At 40.0% G+C, this 20400-nt stretch overlaps 2 protein-coding genes across 2 annotated transcripts in view; one reads left to right on the forward strand and one right to left on the reverse strand.

Moving 5' to 3' along the window:
- The first annotated feature begins 4079 nt into the window (after window positions 1–4079).
- SATL1 (spermidine/spermine N1-acetyl transferase like 1) lies at window positions 4080–17848 on the forward strand. Its single transcript, XM_074964465.1, has 7 exons — window positions 4080–4145; window positions 8587–8638; window positions 10731–10811; window positions 13708–13713; window positions 15138–15233; window positions 16162–16202; window positions 17678–17848. Exons 1-7 carry the CDS (start codon window positions 4080–4082, stop codon window positions 17846–17848), a joined length of 513 nt encoding a protein of 170 aa, XP_074820566.1.
- Window positions 17132–20400, reverse strand: part of APOOL (apolipoprotein O like) — a 51281-nt gene continuing 48012 nt past the window's right edge. The window contains exon 10 of the transcript XR_012641051.1: window positions 17132–18597. The gene's annotated coding sequence lies outside the window, so the exon portion shown is untranslated. The remainder of the gene's footprint in view (window positions 18598–20400) is intronic.

Below are 20400 nucleotides of genomic sequence, written 5' to 3' on the forward strand. Positions count from 1 at the left end.
TGAATATAAAGCATTTCATTAGTAAACATTTTTAGAATTGACAAAAAGATGTATAATGACTGTAGGAAAAAAAAAAATCTATCTTCTTCCTATTTGGCACAACTTCTCTTTAACAGTTATCAAATAAGAGAAGAGAAAAAGAAAAAAACAATGTCAAACCTAAAACATTCAGTAACACATTTTAGTATACAATATTTCATTTTATGATTAATATTTGTATGGCAAAGATTCATGTATCTTACTTCACTGACACAAAGGCACTCAAAAAGTCTGTAATATTTAATTTCATTGGACTGGAAGAAGAAGAACACTGAAAGAATATCGTGGCCTGCACCTATCAAGACATCTTGATGTTAGCTATAGAGCTAAGGTGATTCTGGAGGTCATTGATCAAAAAGCCATTTACTCAGGAATAAATGTACTAACATGGCACTGCTGTCAAGCCAATAATAGGTTCCAAACATTTTCCCACTTGGAGTTTAGAAATTTTCATGTAATTATATTTAAAGGAAGTGGGCTAGCTCTTTAGGTGCAATTGAGCTCTGCTTGATGCAGTACCCAGTGGAAATAAAGGTGGCTTTACTTTATCTTTTAAAGCACGCTCCTTTCAATCTTGGGTTGGCTGGGCTCATTTTGGCCCCGAGCACAACTTAGAGCAGCTCAAGGTTGCTCTCATATGTACCTTACTGTAATGGTCCTTAAAGGACCTTTCTGGATGCCAAGCATTGTTGGAGTATAGTACCACTCTATCCATATCTCTTTCCCCTGGCCATACTGAAGGACATAAATCCACACCGTGTAGAGGTCAAACATAGGAATTTATTACGTACAGTGCTGACGGAGCGTCACCTCACTTATTAGGCTCAGAGACACCGTCAATCAATTGATTACAATGGAATATATGGATTTTCCATGGGTGGGGAAAGTGACAGGGTAGGCAGTCCCACACCCCCGGATAGGTTTAGCTGCAAGACATGATAGCACAGTAACCAATGGTCAAAAGGTTACATACGTTGGATTCAATCTGGGGTCCATAGGAACGAAGTAGCTCCTTTGATTGTCCAAAAGATACATATCTAGGGGTAAAAGCAAAGAAAAAGTGAAAGTATACGGCAATAAAGATTGTCTTTCAAGTTGCTTATTTGTGTTTTAAGGCAGGCATTGGTGTCATGTGAAAGGGAGGTGGAAGGAGGCCATATCTTATACTGACATGCTTGAACCTTTCATAAACTCAAGGTTGGATGTGTGGGAAGAACATCTCTCTACAGAAGAAACTGACACAACAGAAACAGGGCTTCTTTGTTCTATTTGCAACTTTGAATAAGACACAATTATTGCCCCCAACATCTGGCATTTTGCTGACCAGGCATATCTTAGCAAAAGCAAGGTTATCTTTAGTTATTCTGCTTTCTCTTAGCTATTGCTAGGCCTTTGACCTCTCGACCAAACTCTGGACTTTGGGCCTGTACACAAATCCATATACCAGGTTATTACATCAGCAATGGATTTTAACCCTCCACACACCATAGTTTGGTTATAAAACATGTTCAATTTTTTGCTACGATTTCTATGGCTGACAATATTTGCACTTCGATTTTACCATCACTTCTCCCAAAGTTTAAAATGAAACATCTACATCTTTACTTTCTAATGCACATACTATCGTCCAAGTTTATACATCTTCAATTCTATTTCTGAAGGGAGGTATTTACAATTCCATGTTCTTTGCCCTGAAGTTTCCAGTAAGAGAAGTTGATAATTTCTGTTGCGTAAGAATTTCCCCTGAACTTTGTTCTTTCTGTACATGAGGAAATAAACTTAGATTTATTTCAGACTGAACTTTAGCTTTATTCAGGTCATTGTCACAACACTGTAGCCCTATTGACTTCAGGTGGAATAAACAAAGATCTTACACTTATAATATGCCTTTCATCCCACAGGTTCACATAGCACTTAAACTGACATGCAAACTATAGAGAGGGATCATTTATCCAGCACTGAAAAGCAGCCACGATTTTAGCAGCACACAAAGACACTATATAAAAGTGAGTGATAGTAGACCACTACTGAGCCTGAAGTGCAGAGGGAATGCAGGGAGGCAGAATGGACCAAGGCAGAATGGAACCAGATACACCTGCAGGAAAACTGGAAGGACACACTCATGATTTTCCTGGGGTTGCTCTTTTGGAAAAGTTAATGCAGGGTTTGGGCCAAGGGGAGTTGTACCAAGAAAGATAAAGGTATCGATGCAAGGGTTCTCATAGGGTATGTCTATACTTCAATAAAACACCTGCGGTTGGCCTATGTCAGCTAACTTGGGCTCACAGGACACAGACTGTGCCGCTATAAAATTGTAGTGGGGACGTTTGGGCTCAGGCTGAAACCTGGGGTCTGGAACCCTCTGTCCAGCCCAGAGCCTGGGCTTCAGCCTGAGCTCAAACATCCCCATTGAAATTTGATAGCACCACAGTCTGAGACATGTGAGACCAAGTCAGCTGAATCGGCCAACCGCAGGTGTTTTATTGCACAGGAGACATAACTAAAGAAGTCTGATCAGACCCAATGTAACATCCTTAAATGAAATTTGGTCTGGACTCTGGGATTAACATTCCTACATGATAAAAAAATGCCATGGAATATTTAATGGTCACAAGTGGTCAGGAACTTGATTTCATAAATCCCATCTGCAAGACAGAACCTCTTGCTACACAATGCCTCCTAACCTCCATCCCAGCACACTGGTTCAATAGCAAATAAAAGAAAATGTGCCAGCTATAGTGTGGACTGTACCAACACTACTTCCTGCAGTTTCCTGGCATTCCTGTTAGGCCTCTTATCCAAGAACTGAGCCAGCTTAATGTGGTTTAACATGTGAGATCTGATGGGATCTCACAACACAAATGGGAATTGATTGGGTGTCCTCTAGACTGAGTTTGTTTTCTAAATTTGAGGAATTAAAGTCTCTCTAAAAGAAGAAGAAAAAAATATATAGTTGATGGGGAAAAAAATTTAGCAACTATACAGAAACACGTTTACTTTGGCCTGATGATACAAGCTGCTCTAACCAGGAAAGTGGGGTGCAAAGAATTATCACAACTTGGCAGAGACCCTTTGGTAGACTGAAAAAAAAATCTCTTGAAGGGCAAATTCTCTTAATTCAAAAAAGTTGCAGAGATGTGCATACTGCAGCAAATAGAGGAAGCAGAAGCTAAAAATCTGCACAGAGACACATGGAAAGATGTATACTCGGTATGAAATAGAAAAGAGAGGAAAACAAGCAGAGAACTTTAAGACCGAGAAAAGCTAATTGCCTGATCAGGCTGCAGTGAGGAAAGACAGATGTTGGACTGCCCTTATTGTCCTTTTCCCCCACACCTCCTGGCCAGCCGTACTCTCCCTTTCCATACATCTCCTCCTCTCCGAGCCCTGAATCATCTTGCACACCCAAGACATCACTGCTCTCCCCCTCATGCCTAACGCTCCCAACATACTGGCATGTCTCCCAATTCACTTATCTTTGTGATAGAGTCTATCCCCTACCCGAAGAAATTACAGGAGAGAACACTGGGGACAGCCCTCTGGTATCCCCTTCTGGGCAGAGAACACAGAGCTGGTATGATGGAAAGCAACTGCTCCCCGTAAATCAGCTGAGTCTAGCTTCCCTGTGTCTTTCTTTTTCCAGTCTCAATGATTGATTTCAGTGATCCCAACAGCCTACTATTGCCATGAACCTGAGGCAGGGGAAATGTGAGTATTATGATGATGATTTCCATTGTGACTACCCATCTGCTCAGGGGCTGCTGGTTTAAACGAAAGTAGTAGGTCACAAGGATAAGTAGGGGTAGGATGTAACTAAGGCAGAGTAAGGAGTGGAGGCTAAATTACCACTTTAGTGAAGGAAAGAAAGAGGAGGAGGAAGAAACATTTTTGTTTCTTCCCTGTCCCAAAGTGCTTTTTGAAATGGTGAATGAGGAGGAATATCTCCCAAACGGCGGCCCAGCAGTGTTCCATCTCCCTCCTGGGAAGTAATCAATTCTCTGCCTCCTGCTTTCCACAGGTCTGGCCTTGGCGCTGGCGTCATGAGCTGTTTCCGAATCCGCCCGGCAGAGCCCCGGGACTGTCCTGAAATCCTGCGCCTCATCAAAGTAAGAGAGGGACAGAAGTGTGCAGGCATCTTTCCCTCAGTCAGTGTCTTTCCAAGTTTCCTTTTTAAAGCTTACTACTATTTCCTGTGCTAGGCGTAAACCCCAGTGAGCATCTTTATTAGCTACTTGTGTTAATGTGCTGGTGGATAATGGTACATAAGATAAATTAGATAGATGTCTCAGACAGTTAGAAGTAGAAGCATGAGGTGTAGACGTAACTCTTGCCTATCCTCTCTGATACCCTGTCTTTTTGTTCCCCCAATCCATTTTCCCTTTTCACTCCATCCAAACCACATGACCACCTGCCCCCTTCATGTCTCTCTCTCGGTCCTGTTTCCCATCCTTCCTCCAAGCTGCACCCTCCCGGTCCTGGTCTGCCATGCTTTAATCCTCTCTGCCTTCAGCTCCTTTCATTTCTTCCAAAAGACCATAAACCATAATCCTCCCTACAAGATAAGTGACCTGTTAATGAGACTGGGAAAAAAAAAATCAAACTATAATCATGGAGCTACCAAGACATACAGCCCTATGCTAAACTTCACCCATTCACTCATACTGCTTTTCATTACATCCGGCCCCTTACAATGATTACTATGCTATATCTTTACACTGTAAACTCTGAGATAGGGGCCTCGTCTCTAAACACCTAGCAAACTGTTGGCTCTGTACAAATACTGTAATCAATTACGATAAAGAATGGGAAGAAATTAAGTTTTCCCTGACACCTAGACTATAGAGATGATGTTCGCTTATATTGATATAGAAATTTGTTGAAATGTAAGTTGGCCGAAAAATCTATTTCCTAAAAATACACTTGATGATAGTTCAGCAAGGCCTGGTAAAATCGAGTAACGTGAAATAAAGTGAGACAATTTAGAAAAGCAAGCTAGAGATAAGTTATGGCCTAAACCTAGGTCATGTTGTAAATGTATTTTGGTTCCAACTGGTTTTTACAAGTATTTTAGATAAATTGTTAATGTTTTGAACAATGCAATCTATATTGTTAGTTATGGGTATGGTATTTACGCAGATATTAATTAAAACGATGCTTCATGTTAACTAGCCAATGAGAAAGCAGAAAATATTTAATTATAGTAGCGGAAATACAGATATGGTAAAAGGTGGATTTAATATTAATTAATTAAGTGCCATTATTATAGTTGATTATGAAAAGGATAGCACACTATTTTTATATTAGAGGTGCCCATCCTCCATCAAGGTTACAGAAAGGATTATGCCTCGTTTAGGAACTAATCGCCCTAAATGCATCATTTCATTTTAGAATATGAGTATAAATGCATTGCAAGGTTATAATGTAATGCCTGTTTGCTTAACTATTTTATATTAAATAAAGTTTTTAATTTTATCACTCATTGTGCCATTCACAGTCCACCCTTAAATTATATTTTCTGTAACCATCTTGGAGGCTTGAACCTTAAAGAATTCAGTTTGATTTTATTCCTTATTTTTAAATTACTAATTATGAACACATACATCAAAGGTTACATATGTGAGATTCATTAGTTGTTAGTCTCCCAAGGAGAGTAACAGAAACCTCATCACTTGGCATTTTAAAATGCAGACTGGATAAAGCCCTTAGGATGGAATTCACTTCTTCGCGGATGGCCTATACCAGCCCCTCTGTGCTGTCAAATGTCCCATGTTAACCGAGTGTGTGAAAGCAAAGTGACTCAGAGGATTCCTTCTCTATCTGCTGTATACCATGCAGATGGGCTCCATGACAACTCTAAACATACCAGAATAGAGAAGCAGCCTGGGGTTTGGGCGTGTCTCTTGGATCCACACTTATGTGGACCAGTAGATAGGACCAATTTCCAAGTGCCAACTGATTGCACTGCAGCTCTGAGTCTTGCCCATGTGCTGGAGGTGATGATAGATTCCATGTCCTCAGTCCTACACCTAGCTTCCCCTAAAAAGCTTGTTTACTCACCTTCTGCATTGATCTTCTTTACAAGACTGCACAATGTACTCAATTTAATTCAGAGTTTGATTTTTTTAACTGCCCTTCCTAATATCTGTGCTTTATATATATTTATAAAATCTATACAGGTTTACCAATGCCATAAAAATATTTCTCAAATAAAATACCCAATGCCCACAAAAAATATGTTCCCCTGACTACTTCTCTGTTCCCCTTTCTTTTTGATCACTCCTGAACATGGTTATTCTACCTATGCTGCACAACAAACTGCCCTTCATTTCCTTCTCTGTGCCTTACTCCATGACACCTGCAATTACCTCCCATATCTGGTCGGAAATGCCTGCACTCTCTTCACAGACCTCTTTAAAAGTCCTTTCAACATGTTGAAAGCTATGGTGTTCTTCTGACAGAAACATTAAAAAAAAAAAGGTAAAAAAGGAAGGGCAAAAGGGGCACTAACAAGAGTCCTGGTTAGCTTCAAACACAACCATTTTTCTTCTTGTTTCATACCATTTCCCATCCCTCAGTTGCACATTTTCTCACTAGATTGCAAACTATTTGGGACAGACCTTGTCTTCTTCCTCATCTGTAAAGTTCCTAACACATTTTGGCTAATAATTAGTAGTACTAATACTCTGGCTTTGGGCATGGAGTGGTGAGTTTCACTTTAAGATTGTGGCAGGTCCTGACTGGTGCATTAAGAAGTGAGAGCCTGCAATATCCCCACCCTCTTTGTGCCCCTCTGGAAGGGCTAGTCACAGTTATTGTGGATAGAATTGGCCACTGTGGGAAGAGCTGAGGTGGGGACACAACCATGTCCCTGTCCCTTGCTGCCAGTTGAGTTGACCCACTGTGAGTGCAAAAGCATATACTATCCCATTTCAAAGACCATAGTAACTTCAACTTCAGTGTGTGATACCCCTTAGACATAGAAGGAGTTAGGTAGAATTTGCACAGTGACAACCACTGCACAATAGCCCAAGTACAATCCCCACAATGTGGCCAATGGCTTACAGGCACAATATGGCCCTTACTATTCATATTTCTCTCTCCTATCAGGCCTTTAAAGACATCCTCTTCTCCAGAGGTGATGTGTCTAAGACTTACATCTAGGAAAAAAAAAACCTGATCTTGTTCCCAACTGAGTCCTCCAGTTGCCATTTTAACTTTTTGTATTTATTCCCTGTCTTCCCTTTCTAGTTTTTGACTGCATCTCACCTGCAAGCCAGGGAGGATATTACATCACGTACCCACAAAACAATGAAGGGCTTGTAAGGTTAACATGCAAAGGAATGATATAACATTCCTCTATGCAAGAAATAAGCCCAGATACTTGTAGGCTAAGCTAATATGCTTCTACACCTGTTGGAACAGTAATCAGACTTATGAAGTCAGCGCAAGTGATACAGCAATCCTTCTCACAGATAAAAGTTCGCCACCTTTACAAAGTGTTCATTCCTCAATGGTCCAAGAGGAGAGTTTCCTAATCAGCTCTGAAATTCAGGTCTTCTGCAGGGGTAGCTAAAATACTGCCATCTTTTGGAGTTAATTTTCAGTAATATGGCAGCAGGTTTCTGGAAAATACTGAGCCAGCCTTAACAGCAGCAATTTTTCATCATCATCATCAATAGAGTTCTGCTGATGTGATAAGACAGCATGCTACATCCTTCACAAAATACTTAGGAATGTTCTAACAACAAAAAGTTCCACTAATCTGCTCAACTGCTAGTGATAACTGGGACCCCGTATTGTGTTTCTAGCTTTACTATCCGACTTACTTCAAGACGGTTGAAGTCTTGGATGTAACTACTCTCTGCTTCCATTTACCTGTCTCACAAGTGTTGTGAAACATCATTAGTCAAAGGGACATCATCAAGTTAAAAAAAATCACAAAGTTTTTACCACCTACATGCCGTACAAATGACACCTAAAGTTACTATAAAACAAACTAAAGAAAAATATTTTCTTTATTTTCCCAGGTAGTGTATAGTCAGTATCACTATTTCTTATATGTAGTTCTCCTGTTTGTTTATGTCTTTCAAACAAGGGAGATTTTGTTTAACAAAAAAATAAAAATGGAATTGTAAAATCACAAAAATTGGAAGAAGGATTTGGGATGGGGTACTCCATGAAACTACTTCTCTTTTTAAAGTTGACTAGATTTCAAGCTGACATCCTTTAATAATAAAAAGTGCTTTACTATTCTGATAAAAAGGTGCTATGTAAGTGTAAAAGTATTATTATGGTCAGATTGTGCTCAGTTTACAGGATAACACATATGCTGAAGTTTTTTTCATTTCCATAGTGAATTAGAACATAGCAGATATAGAACAATAGTTTCTATATACCTCATTTGCAGAGCTCATGGCAGGATTGGGGCCTAAGGCAGCATTTTGCATCGAAATCCAAGTGTAGCCTAAACATTAATATTTTGCATAGTATTCTGTAAAGACTGCAACTATTGATGAAACCTCAAACTCCAATTTGTTCATCTGACAGGAACTAGCCGCATATGAAAATATGCCAAATGCAGTAAAACTAACAGAAAAAGGTAAGATTATACTCTAAATAAAAACACCTCTGGAAACCCATACATTATACAGTAGAACATCAGAGTTACGAACACTAGAGTTACGAACTGACCGGTCAATCACACACCTCATTTGGAATTAGAAGTACACAATAAGGCAGCAGCAGAGAAACACCGCCCCCCCCCGCCCCCGACAAAAAAACCCCAACAGTACTGGGTTAAACGTAAACTACTAAAAAAAAAAATAAAGGGAAAGTTTAAAAAAAGATTTGTCAAAAAAAACTGTTTTTGTGCTTGTTTCAATTTAAATTAAGATTTAGCTGCATTTTTTTCTTCTCCATAGTCAAGTTTCAAAGCTGTAGTAAGTCAAAGTTCAGTTGTGAACTTTTGAAAGAACCACCATAACATTTTGTTCAGAGTTATGAACATTTCAGAGTTACGAACAACCTCCATTCCCAACGTGTTCGTAATTCTGAAGTTTGACTGTATATAAAAGAACTATGTACTGTATATTTTTGAAAGATTATGATGAATATTGCTGTTGGAGGCAATGTGTTACAGTAGTTAGGACAGACAGAAAAACTGAGTTCTATTCCCATCTCTGCCATTAGCTTACTGCGACTTGCAGTTACACTTAGGCTATGTCTACATTAACACCTATGTTGGCAAAACTTATGTCACACAGGGGTGTGAATATTCCACCCTACTTGAGCGACATAAGTTATGCTGACATAAGCCCAAGTGTGCACAGTGCTACGTCGCTAGGAGAGCTTCTTCTGCTGACATAGCTACCGCCACTCATTGGGGGTGGATTATTATGTCAAAGGGAGAGCTCTCTCCCGTAGGCATAGAGCGGCTACATGAGAAATCTTACAGCAGTGCAGCTGCATCGATACAGCTGTGCCACTGTAAGCTCTCTACTGTAGACATAGCCTTAGAGTCACACAGTCTGTCTCCTCATCTGTTAATGGAGAAAAACACTTACCTCATTTAAAAGCTGCAAGATCTTCAGCTGCAAGATTCTTAAAAGTGCTGCATAAGTGTAAAGTATTTTATCCCTTCCATGTACTTTTCTTTTTGCAATTGGCTTTGTTTCCCCTGTCTGGTTCCATATTGAATTTGTACCGAGAGAACTGCAAACAAAAATTGAATGCTAACTTTTAAAACACAGAAATTTAAGTTTTATGTTGTGTGACAAATGGCATTTCTTCATCTGCCTCAGCCTAGTTATTTCTGGCCTTGATTAAAGGAGAGGACAGCAAACTAGGGTCCTGATCTTGTAGCCTTTACTCATGTGAGGAGTTCTACTGAAGTCAGCAAGAGTACTCGTATGAGCAAGGGCTGCAGGATCAGTCCCCTCAACATTGTTAACACTAGTTTAGGAAAATATCTTCCAACTTAGTTGCTAACTGAAACAGTAGGTGAAATAGTCAAACTACTTTTAAAGCTCCAGTTCCAGATCAAAAGTGAAGTGCAAAAATTGAGTTTTTATATTTAACACTTTACTGCTCTAAACAAACTACCCCAAACCATGACCCTTTAATGTTTCTTTGAAGCACTGTTGCAGCAGAATTGGAACTGCTCATCGTGGGCCTGATCCAAAGTCCACTGAAGTCAACAGAAAGAATCCTATTGCCTTCAATAGGTTTTGGATCAGGCCTCATGGAAGGGCCAGTTCAGCTGTAAATTATAGTTTCTCATATGTATGTTTTGATAGTCCAAGAGCAGACACATTTTAGTACTTCCCACCCCAAATATTGATGTTTGAACATTTTCCATTTCACAACCTTAAATTTTTCTTTAGCTTTATGCTTTTTTATTAAAGATTTTTACAAATACAATCTAGTGCATTAATATCTTGACTCATGCTCCTAAATAGCTTTTATTCTCACCCGACCATACCTATTTCTTTTTTCTCTTATTCCAAGCTACCCCTTTTGAACATTCCATGCATTTTTCCGGAAAAGGCTGATGGACTGTAATTGTACAGCCAGCAGTAACTATTTCCAAGTACTCCCTCAGATGGAAAGCTACTTTACAAATATTCTTATTTACTATTTTTTTTAATGCGGTAAGCCTGCCATTAACTTACAGGTTTTAATTTTAATTTTAGATTTGCTTGAAGATGGCTTTGGAGAACATCCTTTCTACCACTGTCTAATAGCAGAAGTGCCAAAGGAGGGACAAACAGGAAGTAAGCTAAACATGTTTTAAATATTTATCAATTGATTACCTCTAGCAATCCCTGATTACACAAAGAGTGACATAAGGGATAACAATACTGAGACAGCTGAGGCCGCCTATGGACCCATTAGCTGACCACAGCAAGGGAACTTCATGGATTTTTCTTCTAGATATTTTAATAAAAAGTTCACTGCCATCAATGGATGAATGAACAGAGACTGAATTATCTTCTCTATCTAAAAGGTGTTCCCCGCCGGTCATAGCTGAGGCACACTGGTGATGTGATGTTCATCCACAATCCACATTCCACTTTGTTGGTCTTTAGAGATTGACAAGAGTGCCAGTTAATGGTACTAATTCTGTGAATGTGATCAAATGGTAATAGAGATTAGAGTATTGTTAGTAAGGCAAATGAATTTAATCTGAAACCTGTTCCTTATGAAGAACCCCTTGGCCCAGTACCTCCATTACCTTTGATAATACATTCTGCCTTCTTGATTACACCTTAGTATCAGTAAGTATCTGAGGTTTCCTTCCTAGTATCTCAGATTTTACAAGTGCCTTCTGCGTGAAAAATACCCAAGACTTTTAAAAAACCCTGCAGTTTGGAGTGCATGCCTTTCGATACTATTAAAACAAATAATGGCTTTGTGGTGCTTGTTTGGTCTGAAATCTATGTTTGTTGCATTTTAACATGATTCAGTACACAGGAATTTTCACTGAGAGCTATCTGAGTTTATATTAAAAGTTTCCTTTAAAAGGTTGAAGGACAGCTATAAAGAATTGTACTGATATACTTTACATAAGCTAGCCAGGTTTCAGAGTAGCAGCCATGTTAGTCTGTATTCGCAAAAAGAAAAGGAGTACTTGTGGCACCTTAGAGACTAACAAACTTATTGGAGCATAAACTTTCATGAGCTACAGCTCACTTCAACGGATGCATTCAGTGGAAAATACAGTGGGGAGATTTATATACATAGAGAACATGAAACAGTGGGTGTTACCATACACACTGTAACAAGAGAGTGATCACTTAAGATGAGCTATTACCAGCAGGAGAGCGGGGGTGGGGGGGGACCTTTTGTAGTGATAATCAACGTGGGCCATTTCCAGCAGTTGACAAGAACTTCTGAGGAACAGTGGGGGGTGGAGGGCGGGGAATAAACATGGGGAAATTGTTTTACTTTGTGTAATGACCCATCCACTCCCAGTCTCTATTCAAGCCTAAGTTAATTGTATCCAGTTTGCAAATTAATTCCAATTCAGCAGTCTCTAGTTGGAGTCTGTTTTTGAAGTTTTTTTGTTGCAGAATTGCAACTTTTAGGTCTGTAATCGAGTGACCAAAGAGATCGAAGTGTTCTCCAACTGGTTTTTGAATGTTATAATTCTTGATGTCTCATTTGTGTCCATTTATTCTTTTACGTAAAGACTGTCCAGTTTGACCAATGTACATGGCAGAGGGGCATTGCTGGCACATGATGGCATATATCACATTGGTAGATGTGCAGGTGAACGAGCCTCTGATAGTGTGGCTGATGTGATTAGGCCCTATGATGGCGTCCCCTGAATAGATATGTGCACACAGTTGGCAACTGGCTTTGTTGCAAGGATAGGTTCCTGGGTTAATGGTTCTGTTGTGTGGTGTGTGGTTGCTGGTGAGTATTTGCTTCAGGTTGGGGGGCTGTCTATGAGCACGGACTGGCCTGTCTCCCAAGATCTGTGAGAGTGATGGGTCATCCTTCAGGATAGGTTGTAGATCCTTGATGATGCGTTGGAGAGGTTTTAGTTGGGGGCTGAAGGTGATGGCTAGTGGCGTTCTGTTATTTTCTTTGTTGGGCCTGTCCTGTAGTAGGTGACTTCTGGCTACTCTTCTGGCTCTGTCAATCTGTTTCTTCACTTCAGCAGGTGGGTACTGTAGTTGTAAGAATGCTTGATAGAGATCTTGTAGGTGTTTGTCTCTGTCCGAGGGGTTGGAGCAAATGCGGTTGTATCGTAGAGCTTGGCTGTAGATAATGGATCGTGTGGTGTGGTCTGGGTGAAAGCTGGAGGCATGTAGGTAGGAATAGTGGTCGGTAGGTTTCCGGTATAGGGTGGTGTTTATGTGACCGTCGCTTGTTAGCACCATAGTGTGCAGGAAGTGGATCTCTTGTGTGGACTGGTCCTGGCTGAGGTTGATGGTGGGATGGAAACTGTTGAAATCATGGTGGAATTCCTCAAAGGGTTCTCTTCCATGGGTCCAGATGATGAAGATGTCATCAATGTAGTGCAAGTAGAGTAGGGGCATTAGGGGACGAGAGCTGAGGAAGTGTTGTTCTAAGTCAGCCATAAAAATGTTGACATACTGTGGGGCCACGCGGGTACCCATAGCAGTGCCGCTGATTTGAAGGTATACATTGTCCCCAAATGTGAAAAAGTTATGGATGAGGACAAAGTCACAAAGTTCAGCCACCAGATTTGCCGTGACATTATCGGGGATACTGTTCCTGACGGCTTGTAGTCCATCTTTGTGTGTTGGTGTAGAGGGCTTCTACATCCATAGTGGCCAGGATGGTGTTTTCAGGAAGATCATCGATGGATTGTAGTTTCCTCAGGAAGTCAATGGTGTCTCGAAGATAGCTGGGAGCGCTGGTAGCGTAGGGCCTGAGAAGGGAGTCTACATAGCCAGACAATCCTGCTGTCAGGGTGCCAATGCCTGAGATGATGGGGCGTCCAGGATTTCCAGGTTTATGGATCTTGGGTAGCAGACACAATACCCCAGGTCGGGGTTCCGGGGTGTGTCTGTGCGGATTTGCTCTTGTGCTTTTCAGGGAGTTTCCTGAGCAAATGGTGTAGCTTCTTTTGGTAACCCTCAGTGGGATCAGAGGGTAATGGCTTGTAGAAAGTGGTGTTGGAGAGCTGCCTAGCAGCCTCTTGTTCATATTCCGACCTATTCATGATGACGACAGCACCTCCTTTGTCAGCCTTTTTGATTACGATGTCAGAGTTGTTTCTGAGGCTGTGGATGGCATTGTGTTCTGCACGGCTGAGGTTATGGGGAAAGTGATGCTGCTTTTCCACAATTTCAGCCTGTGCACATCCGCGGAAGCACTCTATGTAGAAGTCCAGTCTGTTGTTTCGACCTTCAGGAGGAGACCACCCAGAATCCTCCTTTTTGTAGTCTTGGTAGGAAGCTCTCTGTGGGTTAGTATGTTGTTCAGAGGTGTGTTGGAAATATTCCTTGAGTCGGAGGCGTCGAAAATAGGATTCTAGGTCACCACAGAACTGTATCATGTTCGTGGGGGTGGAGGGGCAGAAGGCGAGGCCCCGAGATAGGACAGATTCTTCTGCTGGGCTAAGAGTATAGTTGGATAGATTAACAATATTGTTGGGTAGGTTAAGGGAACCACTGTTGTGGCCCCTTGTGGCATGTAATAGTTTAGAGAGTTTAGTGTCCTTTTTCTTTTGTAGAGAAGCAAAGTGTGTGTTCCTGAAGCAAATACTCACCAGCAACCACACACCACACAACAGAACCACTAACCCAGGAACCTATCCTTGCAACAAAGCCCGTTGCCAACTGTGTTCATATATTTATTCAGGGGACACCATCATAGGGCCTAATCACATCAGCCACACTATCAGAGGCTTGTTCACCTGCACATCTACCAATGTGATATATGCCATCATGTGCCAGCAATGCTCCTCTGCCATGTACATTGGCCAAACTGGATAGTCTCTATGTAAAAGAATAAATGGACACAAATCAGACATCAAGAATTATAACATTCAAAAACCAGTTGGAGAACACTTCAATCTCTTTTGTCACTCGATTACAGACCTAAAAGTTGTAATTCTTCAACAAAAAAACTTCAAAAAACAGACTCCAACTAGAGACTGCTGAATTGGAATTAATTTGCAAACTGGATACAATTAACTTAGGCTTGAATAGAGACTGGGAGTGGATGGGTCATTACACAAAGTAAAACGATTTCCCCATGTTTATTCCCTCCCCCCTCCACTCCCCACTGTTCCTCAGAAGTTCTTGTCAACTGCTGGAAATGGCCCACCTTGATTATCACTACAAAAGGTTTTTCCACCCCCCCGCCCCGCCTCTCCTGCTGGTAATAGCTCACCTTACCTGATCACTCTCTTGTTACAGTGTGTATGGTAACACCCACTGTTTCATGTTCTCTATGTATATAAATCTCCCCACTGTATTTTCCACTGAATGCATCCGACGAAGTGAGCTGTAGCTCACGAAAACTTATACTCAAATAAATTTGTTAGTCTCTAAGTTGCCACAAGTACTCCTTTTCTTTAAGCTAGCCAATTATTTCACTTTTTATGTTCTTCTTTTCAGGCATTGTAGGCTATGCTATGTATTACTTTACGTATGACCCTTGGATCGGCAAGTTACTTTACCTGGAAGACTTCTATGTCATGGAACCATATAGAGGTAACAAACAAGCTCGTTAACAAGCCTCACTCTTGATAAAAAACAACAACAAATAATTACTCGTTTACTCTTTCAGTATGAATTAGCTTCCAGCTTTCTCTTTCAATACCTCTAGGCAATATAGTTCTGTAAATAAATATCCTGCAAGTTTTATAAGGGAACAAAGCATGAATGTGTTTCCAACCGTTAGAGGACTTTGTCTTCTGAAACATAATATACTTGAATACTATTATTAATACATTCTGTGCATGATTCTGAGAACTCTTCAAAGAAATTATGTTGCAGAATTTTGAAACTTTTAAGGTGAACTAATATTGTTTTCTAATGTCAGTGAAAAAAGTATATTTTAATTTCTTATCATGTTTAAAAGTAAATTTTAATGCCTTTAAATTTAATGTAATAAAAGGATTAAGAGCTTGACCTGCAATAGAAGTGATATTGACACAAAATATAAAATAATTAACTTTTTAAAAAATTTCTCATGGTAACCCTTTATTTCAAGTACTTATGAAGGTGCTAAAATATATCATAATTACTCACAAATAAAAAAAATCAAATTTAAACAAATTCCAAAATTTCATAGAAGTACAAGTAATATCAAATGAAAATATTTTACGCAATAGTTTAAAAGTAGTACTACTTCACTGTAAATTAACATTTCCTTATAATCCAGTCAAAACACACATAGCTTAGTTCAATATATTTATATTGTATATATTAAATATAAAATTATGATACAAAAATGTATATTTGCTCACTTCCAATGACATTTATTAGAAAAGTAATTCTATTTTCAATATAAAAGTTAAATTAATTTGAATTTCCAGTTAAGTATTTTAAAATGTCCAACTACAATTTCATAAAAATATATCTTGCTATGAAACTGTGTGTGTGTACTGATATTTTTAATGTTTGCACTATTTAATAGGCTTGGGCATTGGCTCGGAAATCTTAAAGAGATTAAGCCAGGTATGTATCATTTAAAACAAAGACTTACAAACAATACATAATTTAAATGGTCATCTCCCTCATTTTATGACCTATGACAGTGTAAGATTTTGATTCATAAAGTCACTGTAGAGTATGCTTACTACATATGATCAATTAATGTAACACAAACATGTAGACTTGTTTTCATATAGATTTCTTTTCCTGCCAATGCAAGTCTGTTCTCAGCAAAATTTTATTAAGTGATTTTTTTTGTTTGGTCTAGCGGTAAATGGACTCCTAAAGCAGTAGGACTTCTACATCTTCCACGGGGAGATTTTCCCTTAACTTAATAGACTCTCACAGTTCAGTTAGGACAAGCCTTCTGATATTTTGCTTAAGTTTCCCTATGCTCAATTTCACACTGTTATATACCCTGTTGTACCTCTTTAGGAACACACTAAGAAATTCTTCTCTGGCCTTCATACTTACTTTCAAATAATGAGGGGAAAAATCTTACCCCCTGCTCAGTGTGTAAAAAGGTCCCAGTAGGCAGCAGAGCTTGTGTGATTATGCTGGAATACAAGAAGCCCTTCAAGGCGTCTCCATTTATTGTGTTCCAATGACCTGGTCTGCAGAACAAGAGGGGTCTTAGATATGTGTCTAATGAGCAGACTAGGCAGAGTTTAATGGGTAAACTAAGCACCCCTGTGGAAATCAGAAGAGCAGCTGCAGCCTTCCTATTGCAGTAATAGATGTGGATATGCTCCAAGGCTTATGTTGGAATATGTCCCTACACTAACTAGGAGCAAGCCTCCCAGCCTGGGTAGACATGCTTGTGCTAGTGGGGCTTGCACTAGCGTGTTAAAAATAGGTGTGTGGATGTTGCAGCACCAATGGAGGCACGGGCTAGCCATGAGAGCGCAAGCGACTAGCCTGAGCCTTCACCAGTGCTGCAACATCCACACAGCTATTTTTAGCACACTAGCACAAGCCCTTCTAATACAAGTCTGCCTATGCTGGCTGGGAGACTTGCTCCAAGCTGTCATGTAGACATACCCTTGGAGTTGCCATCCCTGGCCACCTGAGAATCCCTCTGCCAAGCCCATATACTAGTGTATTGCAGAGTTTCCAGGAATTGGACCATAGACTAGTTACACTGCCTTTTTTCCCTCAGTTTAACTAAGAGTGATCTAATCTAGCAGACTACTCGCTTGTTTGTCCTATGAATGTCACGATGACAAAAGAGGGTAAGGCATCTCTGCGGAGAATTTTGGCTCAAACTGTTGCTATTTTCTTGAGTTCATCACTATAACATGTGCAAAAAGGCACTAGCTTGTTAGAGAACATGAACTGCTCTGGAATCTACTGTGTGTGCAGTGGCCTTTTGCAATGGTACCACTGGCCCTTTTCATAGATTGCTCTTTCTATTTGTAGATGAGTATCTGAACTAGTATTGGAGAAGGCATCCCAAAATAATGCCTTGCAAGTAATACAGAATGTTTACTTTTCAACAGATAGCCATCAAAACAAACTGTAGCTGCATGCATTTCCTTGTAGTCATTTGGAACAAGCCATCTATAGAGTACTATATGAGACGTGGAGCTTTAGACCTTTCCACTGAAGAGGGCTGGCATCTCTTCAGATTTAACAAAGAGAATCTTCTCAGAATGGCATCTGGAGAATGAAGGAAGTTCCCAATCACCATTCCAAGATTTGTGAGAGATTAGATTTTTAATCTGCAATCAGTTTGTCCTGCTTTTGGTTTGGCACAATACAACATCTGCTGCTTACACCCTGAAGTTCTAGTTTGTTATGCATTTAACAAGATTAATCAAGTTTATGTAACTTCTCTGTTTTATGACCAGAAGCCTTTATTACTATTAGGTACCTTTAGATTTACTAAAGTTTCTTTCATTGGTTTGTTACATAGCTGGACACTATTCAAAGAGACCCCATGTTTTATCTCCCCACCTCACATTAAATATAAATAAGCTTGTGATACAATGCATACAGTACAGTAACACTTTAACAAATAGATGTATATGTTAAAGTGATCCTGCCTGCTACAAAAACAAGTCTTATGTTACTAACCTTTTCCATGATGTGACATTATCAGTTTGATGAAGGATTGTGTCCTCATCTTTCAGGCAGGTAGTAGCCAATCAGAATTAGAATTTTTCACCCAGTTCTTCCTCATCTAGGGGGTGCAAGTAGGCATCCCCTGTTAATGAGCAATGTAGCTGGAGAACATGATCACCATCTAAGCTAGTCGCTTTGTCTGAAACTGGTCATTCACTGTGGCATTCATGGTCGGTTTTCATACTGGTGCTGCTACATCACAGAGAGCAAGGCGAGAGACATTTTTTTTCTTGTGATGCTGGTGCTACCATTAATGAATGATGAATGGATCCAGTTACCAGGGAGGAAGGAGTAACTAAGGAGAAGATAAAATAGACTAGGCTAAAGTGACAAGAGGAGAAGATAATCATGAAGAGCCTATTAAGATGAGCAAACCTCCTGAAGATAACCTTTTAGAAACTGCTGAGGAAGGACCCCTATGGGAACTTGCTGATCGAAGGCTTCTTCAGCAGACGCAACTCCAGCCAGTACTGTCTCAAACAGGTAGCAGCATGAAAAAGTTCCTCAACTAAGGCCTCCCGCAACTCTGCCCAGGACATGGCCACAGTTAGGATACAGTGAACTCAAAGCTCCTCTGGGGTAAGAAGTGAGGCATGGAAGGGAGCTGAAGTGCTGTATGCAAGTTTGGATCCTACAGAAGAATATATATTTACATACCTTCTCCTCTTTATGAGCCCCTCCGAACAGCATGAATGGAGACCTGGACTTGGGGAATATTTTAGATAAGGTAATGCGTATCTCAAACTCTAGGGAGACCCAGGTACTGCCACCACACCAAGTCTTGGAGTCATGGCAGAAGTTGGGAAGCAAGATCTCATTGCTAAGGATGAAGGCTGAGAGGCCACCTTGAAGAGAAAACTGGGGTACATTTAGAGAATGTTTCCCCCCCTGCAGAAGATTACATATGAGGGATTGCAAGCTACGGCTGCAAGTTTCCTGACTCTTTGGGCTGAGAGCATGACAACCATAAAGGCCACTTTCCTTGTCAGGAAGACCATTCAGAATGGTAAAGATATGTTCCAACAGGTCAGAGTAGATGATCTATGGAGGGGAACTGCAGACTTTAAAGTAAGAGACTGCTTTCAGGAAACTGGCTAACACAGGGTGGGACCCCACTGGGAACCCTTTGATGGAACTTCTGAGGACACTACAGGAGGAGGCCTGGACTCTAGGGCAGCGAGTAGAGAACCTTTTGTCAAACCCATTCTGAAAGAATTCCTGATTGGAAGGGATATTGGATTTCCTGGTCAAGTTCCCATTGGATATGCAATACTAGGAAAAAGATAGACCATACAGCTATAAGCAGACATACCACTCTTCTTTCAGGAATAGATGAGGCAACATAAAACCAGTCGGAAATCCCTAGCTTTGAGGAGCCATCTCAGCCACTCCGTGGCTATGACAACAGGAAGACATTGATCTCTTTCTGCTTTTTCCCCTTTTACCTAATTCTACAAAACACTTAAATAATTCTTTTACAATTGGATAATGCATTGAATTTAGTAGGAAAGACAACTTAGTTTATTTTAAAATAAGATTTGTAGAGAAAAGGCAATCTGTAATCCTTTGTGTTAGCTTCCCACTTTTTCATAACCAAAAGGATTAAGAAGTGAATGAATGATGGTGAATTGTGTAGGATCTAAATACAGATTCTTTCCTCATAAGCCATTAATTTGATTCAGGGTAAACTTTCAAAGTGTCTTTTTTGTGAGTGTTACATGGTACCTGGAGACATAAGCATATGACTCCCAGTGACACTAATGGATATCTTGCGGCTAAATCACTATCTCTTTAAAAATTTAACTCTAAGTTTCACATAGAAAATTGAACTGCATTTCTAGCACTCTTCTAATCTATTATTTCCCTCAGTTAGGTGAGATTCAATTTCAGAAGAACAAGAATAATATATATCTTGTATCATCCCACTGATGTAGACTCTTAGGGCCCAAGCATGCAAAAGACACATGAATAACTTTATGACTTTGAGTAGTCCCAATAAATTCATCTGATCCTTGCCTAGCCAGATATTGAAATCACTACACTTTCATGTTGGATTCAATGGGAATACTCATGGTTTGTAAGTTATGCACACAAAACA

This window comes from Natator depressus, chromosome 9 (genome assembly GCF_965152275.1).
Source record: "Natator depressus isolate rNatDep1 chromosome 9, rNatDep2.hap1, whole genome shotgun sequence".
Taxonomy (NCBI): domain Eukaryota; kingdom Metazoa; phylum Chordata; order Testudines; family Cheloniidae; genus Natator; species Natator depressus.

Excerpts from the sequence above, each read along its gene's own strand:
- SATL1 (XM_074964465.1), top strand. The coding sequence starts at position 4,080 with ATGAGCTGTTTCCGAATCCGCCCGGCAGAGCCCCGGGACTGTCCTGAA. Across the intron at positions 4,146-8,586 it reads AAATCCTGCGCCTCATCAAA|GAACTAGCCGCATATGAAAA; the intron begins GTAAGAGAGGGA and ends TTCATCTGACAG. Across the intron at positions 16,203-17,677 it reads TCTTAAAGAGATTAAGCCAG|ATAGCCATCAAAACAAACTG; the intron begins GTATGTATCATT and ends ACTTTTCAACAG.